The 17,085-nt window shown below is 43.1% G+C and overlaps 1 protein-coding gene and 1 long non-coding RNA gene across 2 annotated transcripts in view; both read right to left on the reverse strand.

Moving 5' to 3' along the window:
* The window catches only part of RBFOX1 (RNA binding fox-1 homolog 1), a 1,162,992-nt gene extending 1,157,723 nt beyond the window's left edge, over nt 1-5,269 (reverse strand). Inside the window, exon 1 of the mRNA XM_059484829.1 lies at nt 4,983-5,269. Coding sequence (XP_059340812.1) covers nt 4,983-5,210 — 228 coding nt within the window. The 5' untranslated portion in view covers nt 5,211-5,269. The remainder of the gene's footprint in view (nt 1-4,982) is intronic.
* A 4-nt stretch (nt 5,270-5,273) lies between these two features.
* LOC132081233 (uncharacterized) lies at nt 5,274-8,120 on the reverse strand. Its single transcript, XR_009419656.1, has 3 exons — nt 8,069-8,120; nt 7,261-7,350; nt 5,274-6,989 (listed from the first exon to the last, which is right to left on the reverse strand). It is a non-coding gene; the product is annotated as an uncharacterized LOC132081233 (long non-coding RNA).
* Nucleotides 8,121-17,085: the final 8,965 nt, after the last annotated feature.

A 17,085-nucleotide genomic window follows, 5' to 3' on the forward strand; every position in this document is an offset into this window, starting at 1 on the left:
ATTCTTAAAAGACAAGGGTGCATGGATTACAAGGATCTACACTCCTGATGATCACTTGTGGGTAACTGTGATTCTCACAGAGTTACTCGTGGCTAACTATGAGTCTATCTCATGTCTATCAGCCCAGGAAGAAGTCAGAACTCACATGTTTAATTCTTCATACACTTCCCATTTCAGGAAATTCAGCTTTAACCTGATTTAACAATTTCCAGTGTGTGGTCAGGGGTAGGGTGACAATCAATGCTGTGGCATCACAGAGCTGACAGCTGTGCTCATCCTCCAGGCACACAGCTGGGGATGGAATTCACCAGAGCCCCTGGTTAAAGAGTTTTACCCAAACTCTTGATGAAAAGCAGTGACTCACCAGCTCTCCCCAAGGCCAATTCCCCACCATCTGCACCCAGTGAAGGGTTTCTCAAGTTGAACCTCACTACAAAGACTGCAGCACCTCAGTTTGAACCAAAGGCTTCATTCTGATGGCTCCGCCAGGAAGAAACATCACAGAGGGAGCAATTCCAGGGCCTTGGACTCATGCCAGGTGTGAGCCACACCTGCCACAAGCAGCTTCCTCACCGTAATAAAGGCAATAAAAAGAGAAGGCAGGAAGAAAATTATTTGAATAGATACCTAAATTAACAATTCCAGTTTCACTCCTGGGTCTTAGGTTGGAAATGGGATGTGTATTCCATTCCCATCTGTCAGGGCTGGGGCAGTTCTCCGCTGTTCACTGGGCAGTTTTCTCTATCTCTCCCCCAGCCAACCCTCCCTGCAAGAGATCTCTGCTGTCCATGGCCACTGAGTGTCCCTGCAGGGCTGATCCAATCCCAGCATCCCATGGGGAGATGCTGTGCCCAGGGGAGGAGCCAAGCATTCCTACCTGGATCCAATCTGAGCCTGGCACAGCACAGCAGCCTTTGCCCCCTGCATTGCCAGAGGAGCAGCTTTCTGCTGCCCTGCATGGCCAGAGGGAGCCCAGGCCCATCTGCAGCAGCCCTGGAGCTGCAGAGGAAAACTCCCCCCTTGTGCAGGATCCCTGCTGCAGCAGAGCCACAGCTGGCACTGCAGGAGGGCTGAGCCCCCATGGCATGGGGCTGGGACACCCCCGACACACAGGGGGCCAGTGTTGTCATTATATTGCAAAGGTTCTAAAACATTACATTGCAAGGATTCCATATTGCCAGAGTTTTGTACCTCCTTGATGTTTCTTGTAGGCACCTCCTCTAGGCACTGACTCTTCCTTGTCCTCGCAGCAGCCAACTGACTCCAGTTCCCCTCAACCAACCAATCCACTCTTTTATATAACACTCCTCTTATTGGCTATAACTGTGGCCTGTTAACATCAGGCCTGCTGCTAATCTTTAGTAATTGGTTCAGCTGCAACTCTTTAGGGGATATGATTACATTCTATACTACCTTTATTTACTTATGTTCTATCCCCCTGCATGCCAGGGCCTGCTCTGACTCTGACAGTGTTGTTTTGTATAACTGCTTTTGTTTTTGGTTTTTTTTAATTTTTTCCTAGTAAAGAATTGTTATTCCTACTCCCATATCTTTGCCTGAGAGCCCCTTAATTTCAAAATTGTAGTAATTTGGAGAGAGGGGGTTTACATTTTCCATTTTTGCGGAGGCTCCTGCCTTCTTTAGCAGACACCTGGCTTTCCAAACCAAGACACCCTGTTACTGCACTAACCAGTCCCCAGCCCTAAGGGAAGGAGTCACTGCAGCTCCTGCTGCCAAATGCAGCCCCTCTGCCAAGGCAGGGGAGGTGTAAGTTTTCTGTCTGTTTAGGTGGCCTGGAAAGGCCCAGGGATGGCCTTGAAGGGCCGACGCTTCAAAGGACGAGAAGAGACTTCTGATCTTTTCTCGGTCTCGGTGTTTATTAATTGTTTATCTAAAAGATTTTCTTTCAGTCCGACAGAGGTCTGCACAGCAAGCCAGCCATGAGCACACTGCAAGCCCCCGGGGCGGTCACTTATATTTATACCCGAAGTTACGTGTACAATATTTATAATTTTTCCCCAATACCTTCTACCCTTATTAACCGGTGCACTTCTAGTAATAACCAATCCCAAAGTGCCACCATCACCACAGAAGATGGAGGCCAAGAAGAAGAAGAACAGGACACGCCCCAATTCCTCCATCTTACTTCTTTAGACCCCCCTGTACAGAAATCCTAAACCCTGTGTTTTACACTCTAATTAACTTATCCCTTCACCATTCACCCAGTGAAACCCTCCCAGTCCTCATACAGGTCTCATCTCCTGTGTAGGATCAAAGTCCAGCCACCAGACACTTCTGGCAACATTCCAGGACCTCCGAGCCCCCCAAGGGTGGTCTCGGCCACTCTGCACCTCCATCCTGAGGTGCTGAGATCCCACAGGGAGGGAGCTCTGTGCAGGGGAACAAAGATCCTTCTGCACAACCAACCTGTGCCCAGCAGCTGCTCCTGCTGCAAACTCAGCATGCCAAGGAAATGCCCACATCGCTCCAGGAGCATAAAATATACATTGTGTCTGCATTCTCCAGAATCCAAGATTCCATAATAAGTGGGATAATGAGCTGGAGCAGCTGACCAAGGTAGATTTCTTCCTTCTCAACCCAAGAATGATGTTGGATGAGGCAAATAGCAATGGAATAAACAGAGAAATAGCACATACACTGAGCTGATTTTTTATTACGAGTCCAAAATTGAGTCAAAGCCTGTAATTTCTTTTAAATGTCCTTCTTTAAAGTGGAAGACATAATGGACTATTAGGAAATGTTCCTCCAATGCATGCATTGATTACCCATACCACTATGCCTATAAAATAAAGATTCTTCCAAGCACAGAAATGAAGTAATTCCAGTGTTTCCTAAGGGCACACAGTCCATCTTTCCCAGCAGCTTGCTCTCTGCAAGGTGACAGACACTTACAGCCATTGTTGAACAAGCTTTTACTGCTTTGAGAAAAAATTTAATGTTAACAGAATTTCAAATGTCACTTAATTAATTTCTAATAATGCCTCCAAATCAGACAGATTTAAAAGGGAAGGGGAAAAATATTACTGGAACTTCATATAAAATGTAGTGCAACATCCCACACCAGAATCCACTCAGTAAGGGGAAAGAAGAGCTTCATTGAGCTTTGATGAGTTCTGAAACAAATTCAGTTTAATTTAAGAATTACTATAAGAACAATTATTTTACTATAAAAGCTATTGAAGAATTTATTTTGGGAAAGAGAAGCAGTGAAATAATGATTCATTAACTGATTTGCTTTGTTAATATTTTTAACAATCCCCTGATGAAAAGCCAGAATGTAGAGTCTGAGAAGCTATACCAGGTCCTTGAAAGGACAAAAAAAAAAAAATAAGGACAGGTATTAACCAGCACAGAACTTTGCTGCAGTAGCAGAACATAAATAAGGGGCTAAACCAGGCCCCACAGATGGGGCAGAGCCCAGTGATTCAGGTATGCATCATTCTCATATATTCTGCATTAAAAGATAAAGTAAATTTATTCAATTAAGGCTTATTTTTCAGTAACTTCCTCATTAGGTGTTATAGTAAGATATACCATCAAGAAGACTTTTACCCCAACCCATAGTGGGGTGTTCACTTCTAGATATTTATCACAAAGCAGAATGGATTTAAAACCTTTACTCCCAGGTAAAAAAGAAGAAAAACAACCAAAAGTGAGGGTTGTGATTTGAGCAATTAACATGCCTGTGTTTTGCACTTAATTTTGGGGAAAATAAGTCTCTGCCAGAGTGTTGTGAGAACAAGAGCGGCACTTCAGTGCCCGAGAGTTAGAAAGAACCTAACCTAACTTCATAAAGCACTGGAATCCCAAAATACAGAGCAAAGTGCAACTCTCTGCAGTTACATGGCTTGATAAAAGATTTCTGCTTGGATAAACAAACCAACACTCTACACACATTTTAAATACTTCTGTAGCTCAGGAAAACTGTTGCATTTAGAGATGACCTTCCGCCAAGAAGACAAATAAACTAGATTTCAAATGACTTAAAAAATGTAAATCCTACTGAAACACTGGGCATCTACTTAGCTCCTCATTTGAAAAGGCATGTCTAAATTCAGGATATCAACCCCAGGAAAGAAAACAACCCACATTTCAGAAAACTTCTGGATGAAACCAGTGCACTGAAACCTCCAGCAGCTCTTAAGTGAGCTCTCCAGCTACACTCTCCCCCTATGACAACTCACACAGAAACATCCTCCACCCCAGGCACTGTGCCCACCACCCTCCCCCTTTATTTCTGACCAAGGGAAGCAGCCAGGATGTGTGGAGGAAAAGTACCTGGCCTGAATTGCACCAGGAGGGGCAAAGCTTCAGCTGGCTGGGGATCCAGATGTTCTCCCCTGAGCTCTGCTGTGCCTCAGGAGCTGCGGAGCTGAATAACCAGGCAGCAAAGTTACCCTCGTGTAAACATCTGCCAGTGCTGATGTTTATACAGGCAACTGCTCAGCAGCTCTTCTTTGGCAAGATCTCACCAGATGAGATCTCTAACCACCAATTCTCCTCTTCTGGAGGCTCTACCCCCATCCCCAGCTGTAAAACAGCGCTACTCAACATGAATGCACTTCAAAGTGTGAACGCACAGACTGATAAACAACCCAAACTGTCCAATTCATTGCACCCATCTTTACCCAATTTCTAAATGGATACAGGCAGCTGAAAAGCAAGTTTAGCTGTTAGTATTCCTTCTCCCCATGAAAAAGGAAATCACTCCTCTGACACACACATCTTGCAAGCAGCTGATGTGAGAGCCAGATAAAACATACACTCCTGCACTAAAAAGCTTGCAGGCAAGATGAGAAATTAAAGAGGACCATGCTTATGATCTCAGTGAGATGGGACACTCGATTCCATTCATCCTGCTCTTCCTGATGCCCAGTTACCAACTTCAGGATGACAGATAATTTCAAAGGTAACCTCCCGGCCCTTCCCCCTTTCCTGAGCCACTGAAGATGCTCACTTACACTTTTGCCTTCACCTCCTCCTTCGGGCACAGCCTCTTCTCTGCCTGAGCAAGGCATTATTGCATCTTCTGCCGCTGCTTCCCTGTCCTTTCCACCGGTCCCTGCTTCATTCCCCAGCTTCAGCCTCTTTCCCTCAGGTTGGGAATCTTCCACATCCTCCCTTCTTATCCTGCCATCTCTGCCTCGCTGCTTCCCCGCGTCTTCTGGGCTGCCGCAGGAATTTGACATTTTCAAAGTGTTGCAGACTTTTTTTTTTTTTTAAAGGAGGAAAAAAAAAAAAAAGGGGGGGGGGGGGGCAGCTGAAGCTGCCGTTTTGAAAGGGGTTTTGGCTTCCGAGAGCTGCGATGTGCTGTGGCTCCCGTTAGAAATTTGGGTGCTGTGCGGGAGCCGGAGCTGTTTCTCTGCCGCCCTCTCCTGCCGGCTGCGAGCGCTGAGCGCGGCCGGAGCAGCAATAACCTTTCCTTTATCGATTATATGCACGCTGCTGCTGCCAGCGACAAAACCCTCGGATTTCTCTTCTCCCCGATCCACGGAAATTGGCTTTCCTCAATATTAGCTGCACCGCCGTCTTTAAATCCAAATTTACGTCTGTGCCCCAGGGGTGCTGAGGGCTTTGGTTATACACTGGTGGTGATGCCAAGAGTAATTACCCATTAAAATGCAAAGGTGGCCTTAACTCCAAACAGCTTCTTTCAAAATAATTTCATTCCAGGTTTAGGGGTGTTTTTTTATAAGGATATGCTTACTTTGTAAATTAACTTTGTACTACCTAAATCCACGTTCCACACTGTAACACAAATTTCACATAACATTCTGGTCCTAGAGCTGTAGGGATGAGATTAAAATGAGATTAGGACAACGCAGCAGGACATTTTGGAGGGGTTTTTTTGCTCTCTCAGACAATTTATTAAAAATGCCACCACACATAACCAAAGGTTTGGTGTAATATTTGAACCCTTAAAAAAAAAGTAACCAAGTGTTTTGACATATAGACTGCAATGTGCTGCTCATTCTTCCAACAGAGAAGGCAAGATTAAGTAGAGGCTTTTTTTTCTTTTTTTTTTTTTTAAAGCAATGTGAGTCCTGTTTTCTCACACTTAAGTGCTTGTAGATTTAAATGAGGCTCCTTATAGCTTGCAGAGGGAAGTAAATCCCTAAGAAACCCACTGCACATGTCCAGAGGTGCTCCAGTCAGGACAAAACTTCAGGAGTGGTGCCCAACCAGGTGTGGATGAATTCAGCAAGTCACACTCCATTTTCTGCTGTGCTCAACAAGGTCTGTCTGGCCAGAATCCCCCAGTTAATCTGTGTCCCAGCACTGATATTAGAATCTCAGAGGGAGTTAATCTGTGTCCCAGCACTGATTTCACAGATATTAGAATCCTAGAGGGAGTTGATTTGAGTCCCAGCACTGATTTCACTGAGATTGCTGTCCTAGAGGGGATTAATCCGTGTCCCAGCAGAGATTTCACTGACATTACAAAGGAGGTGTTAGTTTGAGCAAGTAGTTGTGTCAATTACTGAAGAATGAACAAAGAGAGGAGGAATCAGTTATTTTAGGGTCTCCATCCAGACCCACAGGAGGCTGAGGGAGCAGTTCTGAGATCCAGCATATCTGCACACCCAGACCTGGAGACATTAACCATCCATTGCTAACACTGACCGTAGCAAAGGGTGGGCATTTGCCTGACTTGCAGCTGTAAATACTTCCAGAGCTGGATGAACACAAACTGAGTGGGCTCAGCAGAGTTAAAATCAAGCTGAGAGGTTTTTTTAATGGTGCTGGATCAAGCCTCACATGCCTTGTCACCTGCAGTGGTCAAGTTCCACAGCTTGGCCTTCAATCTGGAGGGGTGTCCACTTGTGATGAGCCTACAGAAGGAACCTGCTCAGATGGTGACTGATCCTCTTCAAGAAACAAGAGATTGTCAGCCAGAGCATAGGTGAGCACAGATTGATACAGGTCATGCCCCTCTCTCAAAGCCATGAGTCCCCACACTCATCTAGCTGAGGAGGAAAGAAAACTATCAATAAACACCACTCAATATCCTCATCAACAGCAGTAGAGACCAACAACAGGGATTGTCTTCAAAAGTCACACCCCCAAGGCAGAGCTGTTGGCTTCAACAAATCCTTCACCCTCTTTCCCATATTGTTAAAACTTGACCCACCCTTTCCTCCTGCTTGAAGCTCCTGAAGGAGTTACACCACTGTTAAGATAATCTTCAACAAACTGTAAAAACCTTTCCTATTTCTAGGGCTCATTCACCATTCATACCTGCTTTTTCCATCACACAGGCCGTTTAATCCTGTTTTCTATTTGAGCTTTGTTTATTCCTTCTTAAACTTCCCATCTTCACCTAAAACACTGAAATACAGAAATAATTGTGAAACAGAAATGCTGTTTAGCTACAATGCACTTCAGGCTTATTTACACAGTAAACTGCATCAATTTCTGTTGGAGCATATCTCCATCCAGAAGCTTTGATTTCATGGAATTCAAGTGCCTGGCAAGACCTTGCCAGTTGTAGCAGTGTTTTATTTGTGTTTGAAGTGGAAGCAGGCAGCTGCTCAGGCTGCCTCAGTGCCCAGCCCAGCCACATAGCCTGCCAGGCGCTGCTGGCTCCTGCACAGCCCTGTCCCCAGATCACAGGCACAGCCAGCTTCCTCCAGATCACAAAATAAAACACCCACTTCCTTGTGTTTGAAGCATAGCCTCCGGTTTTGAAGAAATGAAAATTTACTGAGACAGGGAACGCATTCTTGTCTCTAATGAAAGTCAAACATTTCTGAAACGTCAACATCTTCATGCAGAGAAAAGGAGAAATGGCAAGGCAAGAAATAAATTCTGTTGGTACTTGTGAGAGATGGTTAGTCAGGCCTTTGCTTCCTGTTATTTAGCACAAAAATACTGTATGGCAAGAATAGGCAATTATTGCTTTTGTGTTTCTACAGCAGCAAAAGGTTCTATGATGTCAGGAAGCTCTCCAGGGCATAAGGCCATACTTAGCTGGTGTTGTCTTACATACTGTGAGAGTTCTATTATCATTATAGTGCAAGGATTCCATATCACCAGAGTTTCATACCTCCTCAATGTCTCTCATAGGCAGCTCCTCTAAGCACCAACTGTTCCTGGTCCTTGCAGCAGCCATCTAGCTCCAGAGCCCACCAATCCACTCTTTTATACCACTGTTCTTATTGGCTACAGGTGTGGCCTGTTAAGATCAGGCCTGCTCCTAATCTTTAGTAATTGGTGCAGCTACAACTCTTTTAGGGGAAATGATTACATTCTATACCACCTTTATTTACCCATACTGTATCCCCCTACAAGCTGGGCCACCAGGCTTCATGCAGGGAGCCCACTTCAAGTCTTTCAGATCATCATGAATTTCTGAAGAGGATAAAGGGATCAAGATGAGAGTCAATGCTCTAGACATGTCCAGCCTCATTTTCATCCTGTACGATACATTCCTTGCTTAATATCAGCCTGATTTACTGTTTTACCCCCTGACTCATTAGTGTCAGAACTTCCCTCTTGGCCAGAGCCCACCCCTTGCCCTTTTCTGACAGAACTCACTTCATACCTAATGAGCAGTTTCAGAGTCAAGTCCTTTCCCCACAGAACCCCTCACAGAACTGATCGTGAGCCAAATAAAGCCATGAGCACCAGTCACTAAAATCTGAGAGGCCATTACCCAGGGAGATACATGAAAGTGAGTAACAAGTGCTCTGAGACCTCAGGAATCCTTGCACAGACTGCTTTCAAGACGTTTCTGCTTGAAATCACTGCTAAAAAATGCAGTTATAGCAACCGCAAGCCAGAACAGCCAGAATTCCACAGGTACCACTCTCAGCCAGCATCTCTTCTTGGACAGTAAGACACACTAAATGAATTGAGACCCAAACTGCGGGAGATTTCCACCTCTTGTGCACCCCAAAACACAAACAAGAGGCAGCTGGAGACAGGATGGGAGCTGTGCTGCTCCCTGCAGAAAGCCTGGCCTCCTCCAAGTGCCACCCAAAGCCACTGGGATTTGGATACAAGGAGTCAGGGGGTAGATTTTAGATTTTTAGGGGATTTGGGCAGAGCTGGAAAGCAAGAAAACCCCTCTTGACTGAATCTCATGAGGCTTAGGTGTAAAGAAGCTTTATTTTATTGTACCCACTTGCCAAATAAGCAACTGAATTATCAAGGCCAGTGGTTTCAGCTCAGGGGTAAGCATCCCTGCAGGATGTGCATTATTTGGATCCCATTCCACCCCTCAGAGCTTAGACCCAACAAGGATCCCTTTGATTTCTCTGGCAAGAAAACAACACTCACAGTGAGCTTTGAGGTTCAAGGACAGATAAGCCAAGAGATTTCATATTGTCACCTAACTGTGCTGCCATCAAAACCAGCAGTTTCAGTGGAAGCAGAGTTAGAGAATCCCCAAATAAATCTGCAATTCAGCTCAACCAGTTCACAACCACCATAAAAGAGAAGTTCATTGATTTTTGTGTCTTAATGGGTAAAATTATGAGAATTACCTCAGAATGGCATTTATATCCCAGCACTGTGATGTTTAATTTAATAGAATACTTGTTGCATTCTCTTACCTCACCTTAGTTTGCAAGCCAATGGAAAACTAATCTGATTTAAAGCCCTCTGATGTATGTCCTCTCTGCAGTGAAAACACAGGCTCTGTAAGTCCATTCCTGTTGCAGGAGAACATAAAATGCCAGTTCTGCAAATGAAAGTCACTATAATCAGCAGTAAAAGCTCACAGCTCTTTTCATGTGTTCTCTGATTGAAAAAAACCCAAAAAGGAACAACAGGCAAGTTCCCCACTTGTACAATTACTTTAATGGGTGGAGAACAGAAATATAAGTTTACATTAATCAGGTAATTTGACACATCTTACTGCTACAAGGAGGCCAGGTTATTTTTAATAAGTCTGAAAATTAACCAGTAAGTCTGGAAAATTAATTTTTCATTTATTTTGCTATTGCTTCCAAATTAAACTCTGCACCTCATCATTGTAATTACTTCTGAAAGTTTATAAATATTTCATTGTTTTTATTATTGTTTTATGTTCACCAACAAACATTAGAGACACTGACTCCATTGTTTATAGCTTCAGGTTTCCCTGTAAACTTATTCTGCACTAACGTCTGCTATGATGGCCATAATAAAAAACAGAGCAGGGTGTGCTGCTATTGAATCCTTCAGAACCTTTCAGACACCAAAATATTCCCTTAAACTCTATCAGAAATGTGCCAGGGCTTCACTAACTCCAAGGGTTAGTGGAAGGGTTCACTGCTCCAGCCTGGGATCAAATAATCTTGAGTGTTGGAATCCTGGATGCTGAGAATGTAAAACTTTCTGTGCTGAAGGGCACAGACCCACAAGAAAATACTATATTTGACCTCGGGGCTAAGGAAAAGGCTTCCAAAATTGATTGATAGCACTGGGATGTTTAGTTTGATTAGAAGTGTGTCATATCACTGGGTGGAAGACTTAGAGTTTAAGGTTTTAGAATATATATAGGGCAAGATGGAGGTTTTAGGATGATGCTTGGTTGTTCTTCTTTTCCCTTCTTCTTCTTCATGGGTTTGGGTGGTATTTTGTAATTGGACAGAAATTTGACAGAGGCAGAAAAAGAAGCTGAGAACTGGCACTTGAGCCTTCATAATGTTGAACCAGAGTAGGGGAAGGAAGGATTCAGCCAGATGAGCTGGTTTGTTTTAATGTCACCTGTGGGTAGTTAATTGATCAAAGGGATCCATTCTCAATCAAAGCAGTGGCTGTTTTCTCTGTGGTCCCCATTCAGCACGTGAGATATATTGCATAATATCTGTATGTATAATCCAACTCAAATTTCCCATTATTCCCAGCACACTCACACCTATTCACCCTCTAAATAAATGTTCCAAACCTCATTTCAAGCAAGCAGTTACTGGCAGGAGCTGTGAATGTCACCTGTTGGCTTGCCCAAGGTTTGCAGATCAAATTTCAGACTTCCACTTAAGGTACAGCAACACCCAAGATGTTCTGAGGAATTTGAAGGTTCAGTTCTCAAGCTGCTGCAATAAAGAATCCCTCTTTGGGGAGCAGAGTAACAGCATCATCTCTTCAGTGGCTCTTATCAAAGCACAGGCCAAAAAATAGGGCTGTAATTTTTATAAAGCTGTATCAAATTATCCAAAGAGCTGCTCTGGATTCACATCTGCTGAGTGCAAAGCAGATGAGTAGAATAATTCCTCTCCCCACCATCACTTTCTATCTGTGTATAACCCTCCCTTTTCATTTTTAATTCTTATGGAATTTAGGGTGTTTCTCCATTGTTTCTTTCATCTTTCAATGTCTGATTTCATTTATCAGCAAACCTACAGTTTATTTGTAAAAGCAAATATCTTTTTCCATCCATCAACCTGTGGAATCCTTCCCATTGTTCCTTCTATCTCTCAGTGCTGGTTTTACCTACCAGCAGACCCACAGATTGTTTGTAAAGACAAATCCATCATTCCTCTCAGACCCAAATAACTTTCAAACTGAACACCCTTTGCAATATAAATCTATGTAATAACAGCCTCAGCAAGATACCCATCCCTGCACAGATCACCCTGAAGATCTTTTGGAGAACAGAAACAAGCAAAAGGCACCTCAGCCAAAGAGATGTCAGTCAGAAACCCTCTTACCTGTCAATACCTGCTCCTAGAAAGGCTAAATTTTTATATTTATATGAATTTTAATATTTTGCTAAATGTTCTCAAAACATTAGAAGCCACTAGGCAGCTTTTATGATTGGAAAATTCCTGGAATCTCTCTGTCAGGCTGACAATTCCTGAGGCTGCCCCAGACCAGGAGGGAGGGGAATGCTGAGTTTGCTCTGTGCCATCAAGGTCCATTAGTGCTCTCAAGGCCCAGATGATTCCATGCTGCAGGCAAAAGAGACTGAGCTAAGGATGGCAGAAAAAGGACAAGGATATATCTACCTCTGCCTTGTAGCCTTTTTTTAATACAATATAACCAGTACAGGAAGTTATTGAGTTCTTCCTTCAGCATCCTTGGCAATAAAATAAATAAATGTCTTCCACTCAAGCTCCAGTAAGGGGTGTAGTCAATATTATCTGCTTGGCTCATCACATGGCTCAGCCTGAGGCAAGAAGACAATCGGGTTTTTCTTTCTTCCCCCTTTCCCTCTCCCTTGCCTGTTTTAACAGCAGTGCCTTTTCTAGTGAAGCAGCACTTTTCACCCCCACAGTTTGTCTCACTTCTTCCAAATTGACTTGCAACTGATTGTTCCCCACCCCAACCAGGCAAATCCAAACCAGGCAAGTCCAAACCAGGCATGAAGAAAGAAGACACTGCAAGGTGGTTTAACTTTCTCTCTCCTTGCACTTGCTCATCCTCAGAATTTTGAATAAGCAGCTTTGAACATGGACCAGCTTCATGAAAGTCTCCTTTCCAGACGTTTCTAAACCTAGTTCAGACTGTCCCCTTTTGGAAGGAAAAAAGGGGGGAAAGGTGCATTGGAAAATTATTTAAAGCACCTGTTAGCTATCATAATACAGAAATCTCTTGCTTTCTCCATGTTCTTCATACTACCACCAAGAAAATTACTCTCCACAAAATCTTTCCTGAAAGATTTCTGGATTCTGATATTTTCTACCACACCATCTGTATCTGAGTACTAGCAGTACTAGCAGCTCCAAAACCTTCATTTCATGCATTTAGATTAGAATTAGATTTCCTGCTAGGAACAGACTCCAGAGTTTCAGCATCAACAGCTGTCACACCTTGAAACAAAATTATTTGTATTACCGAGATGCATTTAAGAAGGAGCCCAGGCTTGTCAAGCTGCCCTTTGCTCTATTTTCCTCCCTTCTGGAACAAAAAATTCACTTTGCAGCTCTCAGGTGTGTCCCTGGTGCAGTGACAGGTCTGTGGGCAGTGCTGGAGCCCAGGGCTGCAGGGAAGCTCCTGACACATCCCAGCAAGCAGCACAGCAGGGCTTTTGTTCCTTTTCCTACTTCTGCTCCAGTTAACAATGAGATCCTGATCAGGAGAGTCAAGAAAAACGTTACGGTGATTTCAGGGAGATAGTCAGTTTAACAGATGACATTATCATCAAAATACTGCAGGTGATACGGGCTGAAGGAGGAGCAGAAGATAAAGGCACAAATGAGATGGTTGCAAGAGACAAAGGAGCTGCTGTGCCATCCAGCCACCCCTCCAAAGGTGACTGTCACCTGAATATTCTGCAGCTCACCCAACATCTTCATCTCACACCCTCTGCTGTGTTCAGTGCCTCCTCCTTACCCTTCAGTACAGCCTCACTCAAACCCTCCTTCAGAAAACTTTGTTTCCTGCTCACACTTTGTAGGTCTTGCTTTGCTTGAGCATCACACCCGTTTTCCTCAAGCACCACACCACTCAGTTCTGGGTATCTTTCTGAAAAAGGGTGCCAGCCTTCATGCTTTAAAAACATCATGCAACAGAACCTTGATCACTTCTCCCAGTTCACAATATTCTACAAGATAACTGGGGCCAACAGAATCCACCACACAATAAAGAGCTCTACCAGCCAAAAGCAATATTCTTGTACTGCAGGAGTACAGAGGCAGTCAGGTCAAACCCAAACATACTAATAAACCCTTTTACCAAGTTGGTAAAGTTCAAATTATAAAATAACGGTTGAGGTCAGTCTGGAAGCAAAAGAAGTAGGAATAACTGAGCTACAGCATTTATTGGTAGAAGATAGCAAAGCTCACATCATCATCAAAGGAAGAAAATAAAATGTAACTCTGGGTGTCTGTTACCACCTGAGGCACAAAAAATCACCAAGATCCACAGCAGGAGATAACTTGTTATCACAGGTACTCCACAGGAAACAAAATGCAATCCCAACAGGATTTCAGCAAGTTCTCTTTGCTCCAAGCATCCCTCCTGAAAGGAAGAGATCCCATTTCCTTCAGCCTCGAAGCAGAATGAAGCTGTCCCTGCCTTTTGTGAGAGCCTCTCATGACTGATGAGGGCTCAGCTTTATGTGGGATCACAAGATGTGTCCTGATCCATCACAGCATTTTACAACACAATTATAGAAACCCATTCAGTGTCTAAAAAACGTGGGGAAGCAATTTGTCTCCCCCTGTTATCAAGCAGCAAAGGCAAGGCTCTATCTCGTTTCCTTTAGACACACATTATCTCACAAGTCTAAGTGCTGGATAAGCAATTTGTAATAGAGAGAGCAGAAATTTCAGGATACTACCACAGGAAGTATCTGATCCAAGGGGTAAAACACAGGTTTTGGTGGCACAACTAACACCTGACTGTTTGCTGTTATGCAAAGCAGGTTTTTGTTTTTAAACCTGCCTGAGGGCAACAGAGCAGAGCAATGCAGATTGCTCATATCAGCCTCAAAATGAGTCCAGTATTTCAGGTAAAAGACTCTTAACCCCCCTAAGTGCCCATTGATCATTCTTAGCATCACTTATTTCAATGATGTGATCTGTTCAGAATGCAGCTGTGGTGAAATAAATATTTTTAAATCCACACTGAAGTGAAAGGTGGGAAGGCCAGAGGGAAAAAAACAAACCTGGAATACCAAGACATTCCACATCTTGTGCTGCTTTCCTGTCTCTCACTGAGTTTTGGTGCTGCATAATCACAAACCTTCACTTAATTAATGTCCTAAACATCCAGAATGTCTTTTTGACAACAAATTAATTACAATATATTAGATTTATTTTTGGAAATAAATCAGTCTGGCACCCTCTACAATAGAGGAGCACAGGGAGGAGTACTTTGGTCATTGTTAGGAAGTGAAAGGAGACAAAATAATCCTGCCATACCTCTGTGGAACTAACAGCTACAGTAAAGGAGGCATATTCCATTTATATTTTGTTCCCAACTAGGATCCAGGTAAAGCAAGTCCTGTCATGTCCTCTGCCCATCCATGCGAAGGAGCCAGACAGCTCTGGACACTGTGTGGGACCTACAGGAGCTCTGCTTGGGGAGACACCAAGGAATTACAAATATTAAAGGCTGCAGTTGTGCTTTGCACAGCTCAGATAAAATCACTGGACCTATTTGACTTTACCCTGGGGCAGCTACTGGGATAAAAGGGACATAATGGATTTCCCCTTTGTGCTGCTGGGATGAAGGGGACAGAGTGGATTTCTCCTTTGTTCTGTGGAATTTGGTCTGGAGATGATTTACCAACAGGTGCCTCTTTGATTGGTTCCATGTGAATTGTTTTTACTTGATGACCAATCACAATCCAGCTGTGTCCAGGCTGTGAAAAGTCACAGGTTTTTATTATTCACTCCTTTCTAGCTTTCTGATGTCTCCTTCCTCTATTCTTTAGTATAGTTTATAATTTTCTTTTAATATAATATATATCATAAAATAATAAATCAGCCTTCTGAAACATGGAGTCAAGATTCTCATCTCTCCCCTCATTCTGGGGACCCTCAAACACCACCAAACAACAGGAGCAGTGGGTGCTGTGACACACAGAGGGCAGCACCAGCACATTGGATTTTGGCCGTGGAAAAAGCAGGAAAACATTGGGAGAGACCATTGAGGGGTGTGGAGCCGAGCCAGCATGAGGGCTAAGGAAAAGTTCACATTAAACACTTGAAAGCTGCTCTGCTGATTTAAAGCTTGCCAGCAGGAACAGGGTCCATTTGTACTGAAGATGCACTTTGGTCAATAAGCACAGATACTTAAGCCACAAATTGGGCTAAAGGCATTTCTCCAGAAGAAACAATTAAAGGCTCATTGTGTAATACCTTGACTAAATAATCACAGAGGAGAACAATAACTTTCTTGAAATACATGGAGGATGTATACAAGGAGGGAAATGACTCTTCAGGGATTCAGCTAATAGGATTAAAATTCTGAATATCAGAAACTTTAATAGTGCAACTCCTAGACCATGAATTAATTGGTATCACCAGAGCAAAGAGTCATTGCATTAACACCACATAGACCAAGTGCTCACAGGGAGACTGAGAACAGCAGTGAGATTTACACTTTATTTGCAGTACCCTTTCTAAATAGCCTTACAGGTCCATTATTGGACTATTTAAAACACTTTAGAATCATTAATTTGGAATAATTGGTGAGATTTTCAAATGATAGCACAACAAGAGTTTTCTCCCAACCATCCTGTAGGAAACTGCAGCTTTGGCAGAGAATTTTCCTCCCTGTGACCAAAGAAACTCCCAAGGGTAGCTGGACTTTCCCCCACTCAACACCTAACCCTGACACCTCAGCCAGCCCTGCAGGTCATCTTCCATTGCTCAGTGAAAAGGAAAAGTGCATCATTGCCAGAATATATCCTGTTATCCAGAGATGCTAATACAAAGCTTATTCTTTAAAGATAAATCTTTTTTGCCACATAAAATTTTATAATTTAGAGGCTCCAACAAACTGAAGGGGAGTTGTAGTTTGAATTCCAAGCCCCAGGAAAGATATTGGTTGCTCCTAGCAGGAAGTTTTACTTCTAATATACAGATACCCTGCATCTGTTTTATATGTCTTAAATTAAAACAAACTGACTGGAGTTATCTACTCTCATCCAACTTGATTAAACTCAGCACACAAATTCCCCAAATCAATAGTTAATTAAAAAGAAGTGCCAATTTCTACATGCTAAATTAGCCCATGCTAATTCTGCATTCCCTGTTCCAGGTATGTGTTTAGCACTAGAGGAAAGAAGATTACTTCAATTACAAGTTATTTATTACATCTTAGAAGGCTTCCTCTGTTAGGGGGGAAAAATAAAAACAGACCACAGCAACAGCAAAGACAAAAACCAAAAAACAAAACAAAACCCAAAAAAAAACTCAAAACCCCAGGAAACTTTACTTAATGTTCAAGTTTAAAAAAAAGACCATTGTTGGTTATATTACAAAAGGGAGGCATTGCAAAGTTGTACAAGGCTTGAGAAGCCTGCACAAAGTAGACCCATAAAACCAAATCAGAAAATTTCCATCCTATTCCTGGAATTCCTCATGTGCTGTTCTTTGGATCTCAGAGACAAGAAATTCCAAGAAAGCAATGTCATTTTCATTACATTTTACATCCAAGTAGGATACAGGCAGAGGTGTGAAT

The sequence above is a fragment of the Ammospiza nelsoni genome, chromosome 17, assembly GCF_027579445.1.
Source record: "Ammospiza nelsoni isolate bAmmNel1 chromosome 17, bAmmNel1.pri, whole genome shotgun sequence".
Lineage (NCBI taxonomy): Eukaryota > Metazoa > Chordata > Aves > Passeriformes > Passerellidae > Ammospiza > Ammospiza nelsoni.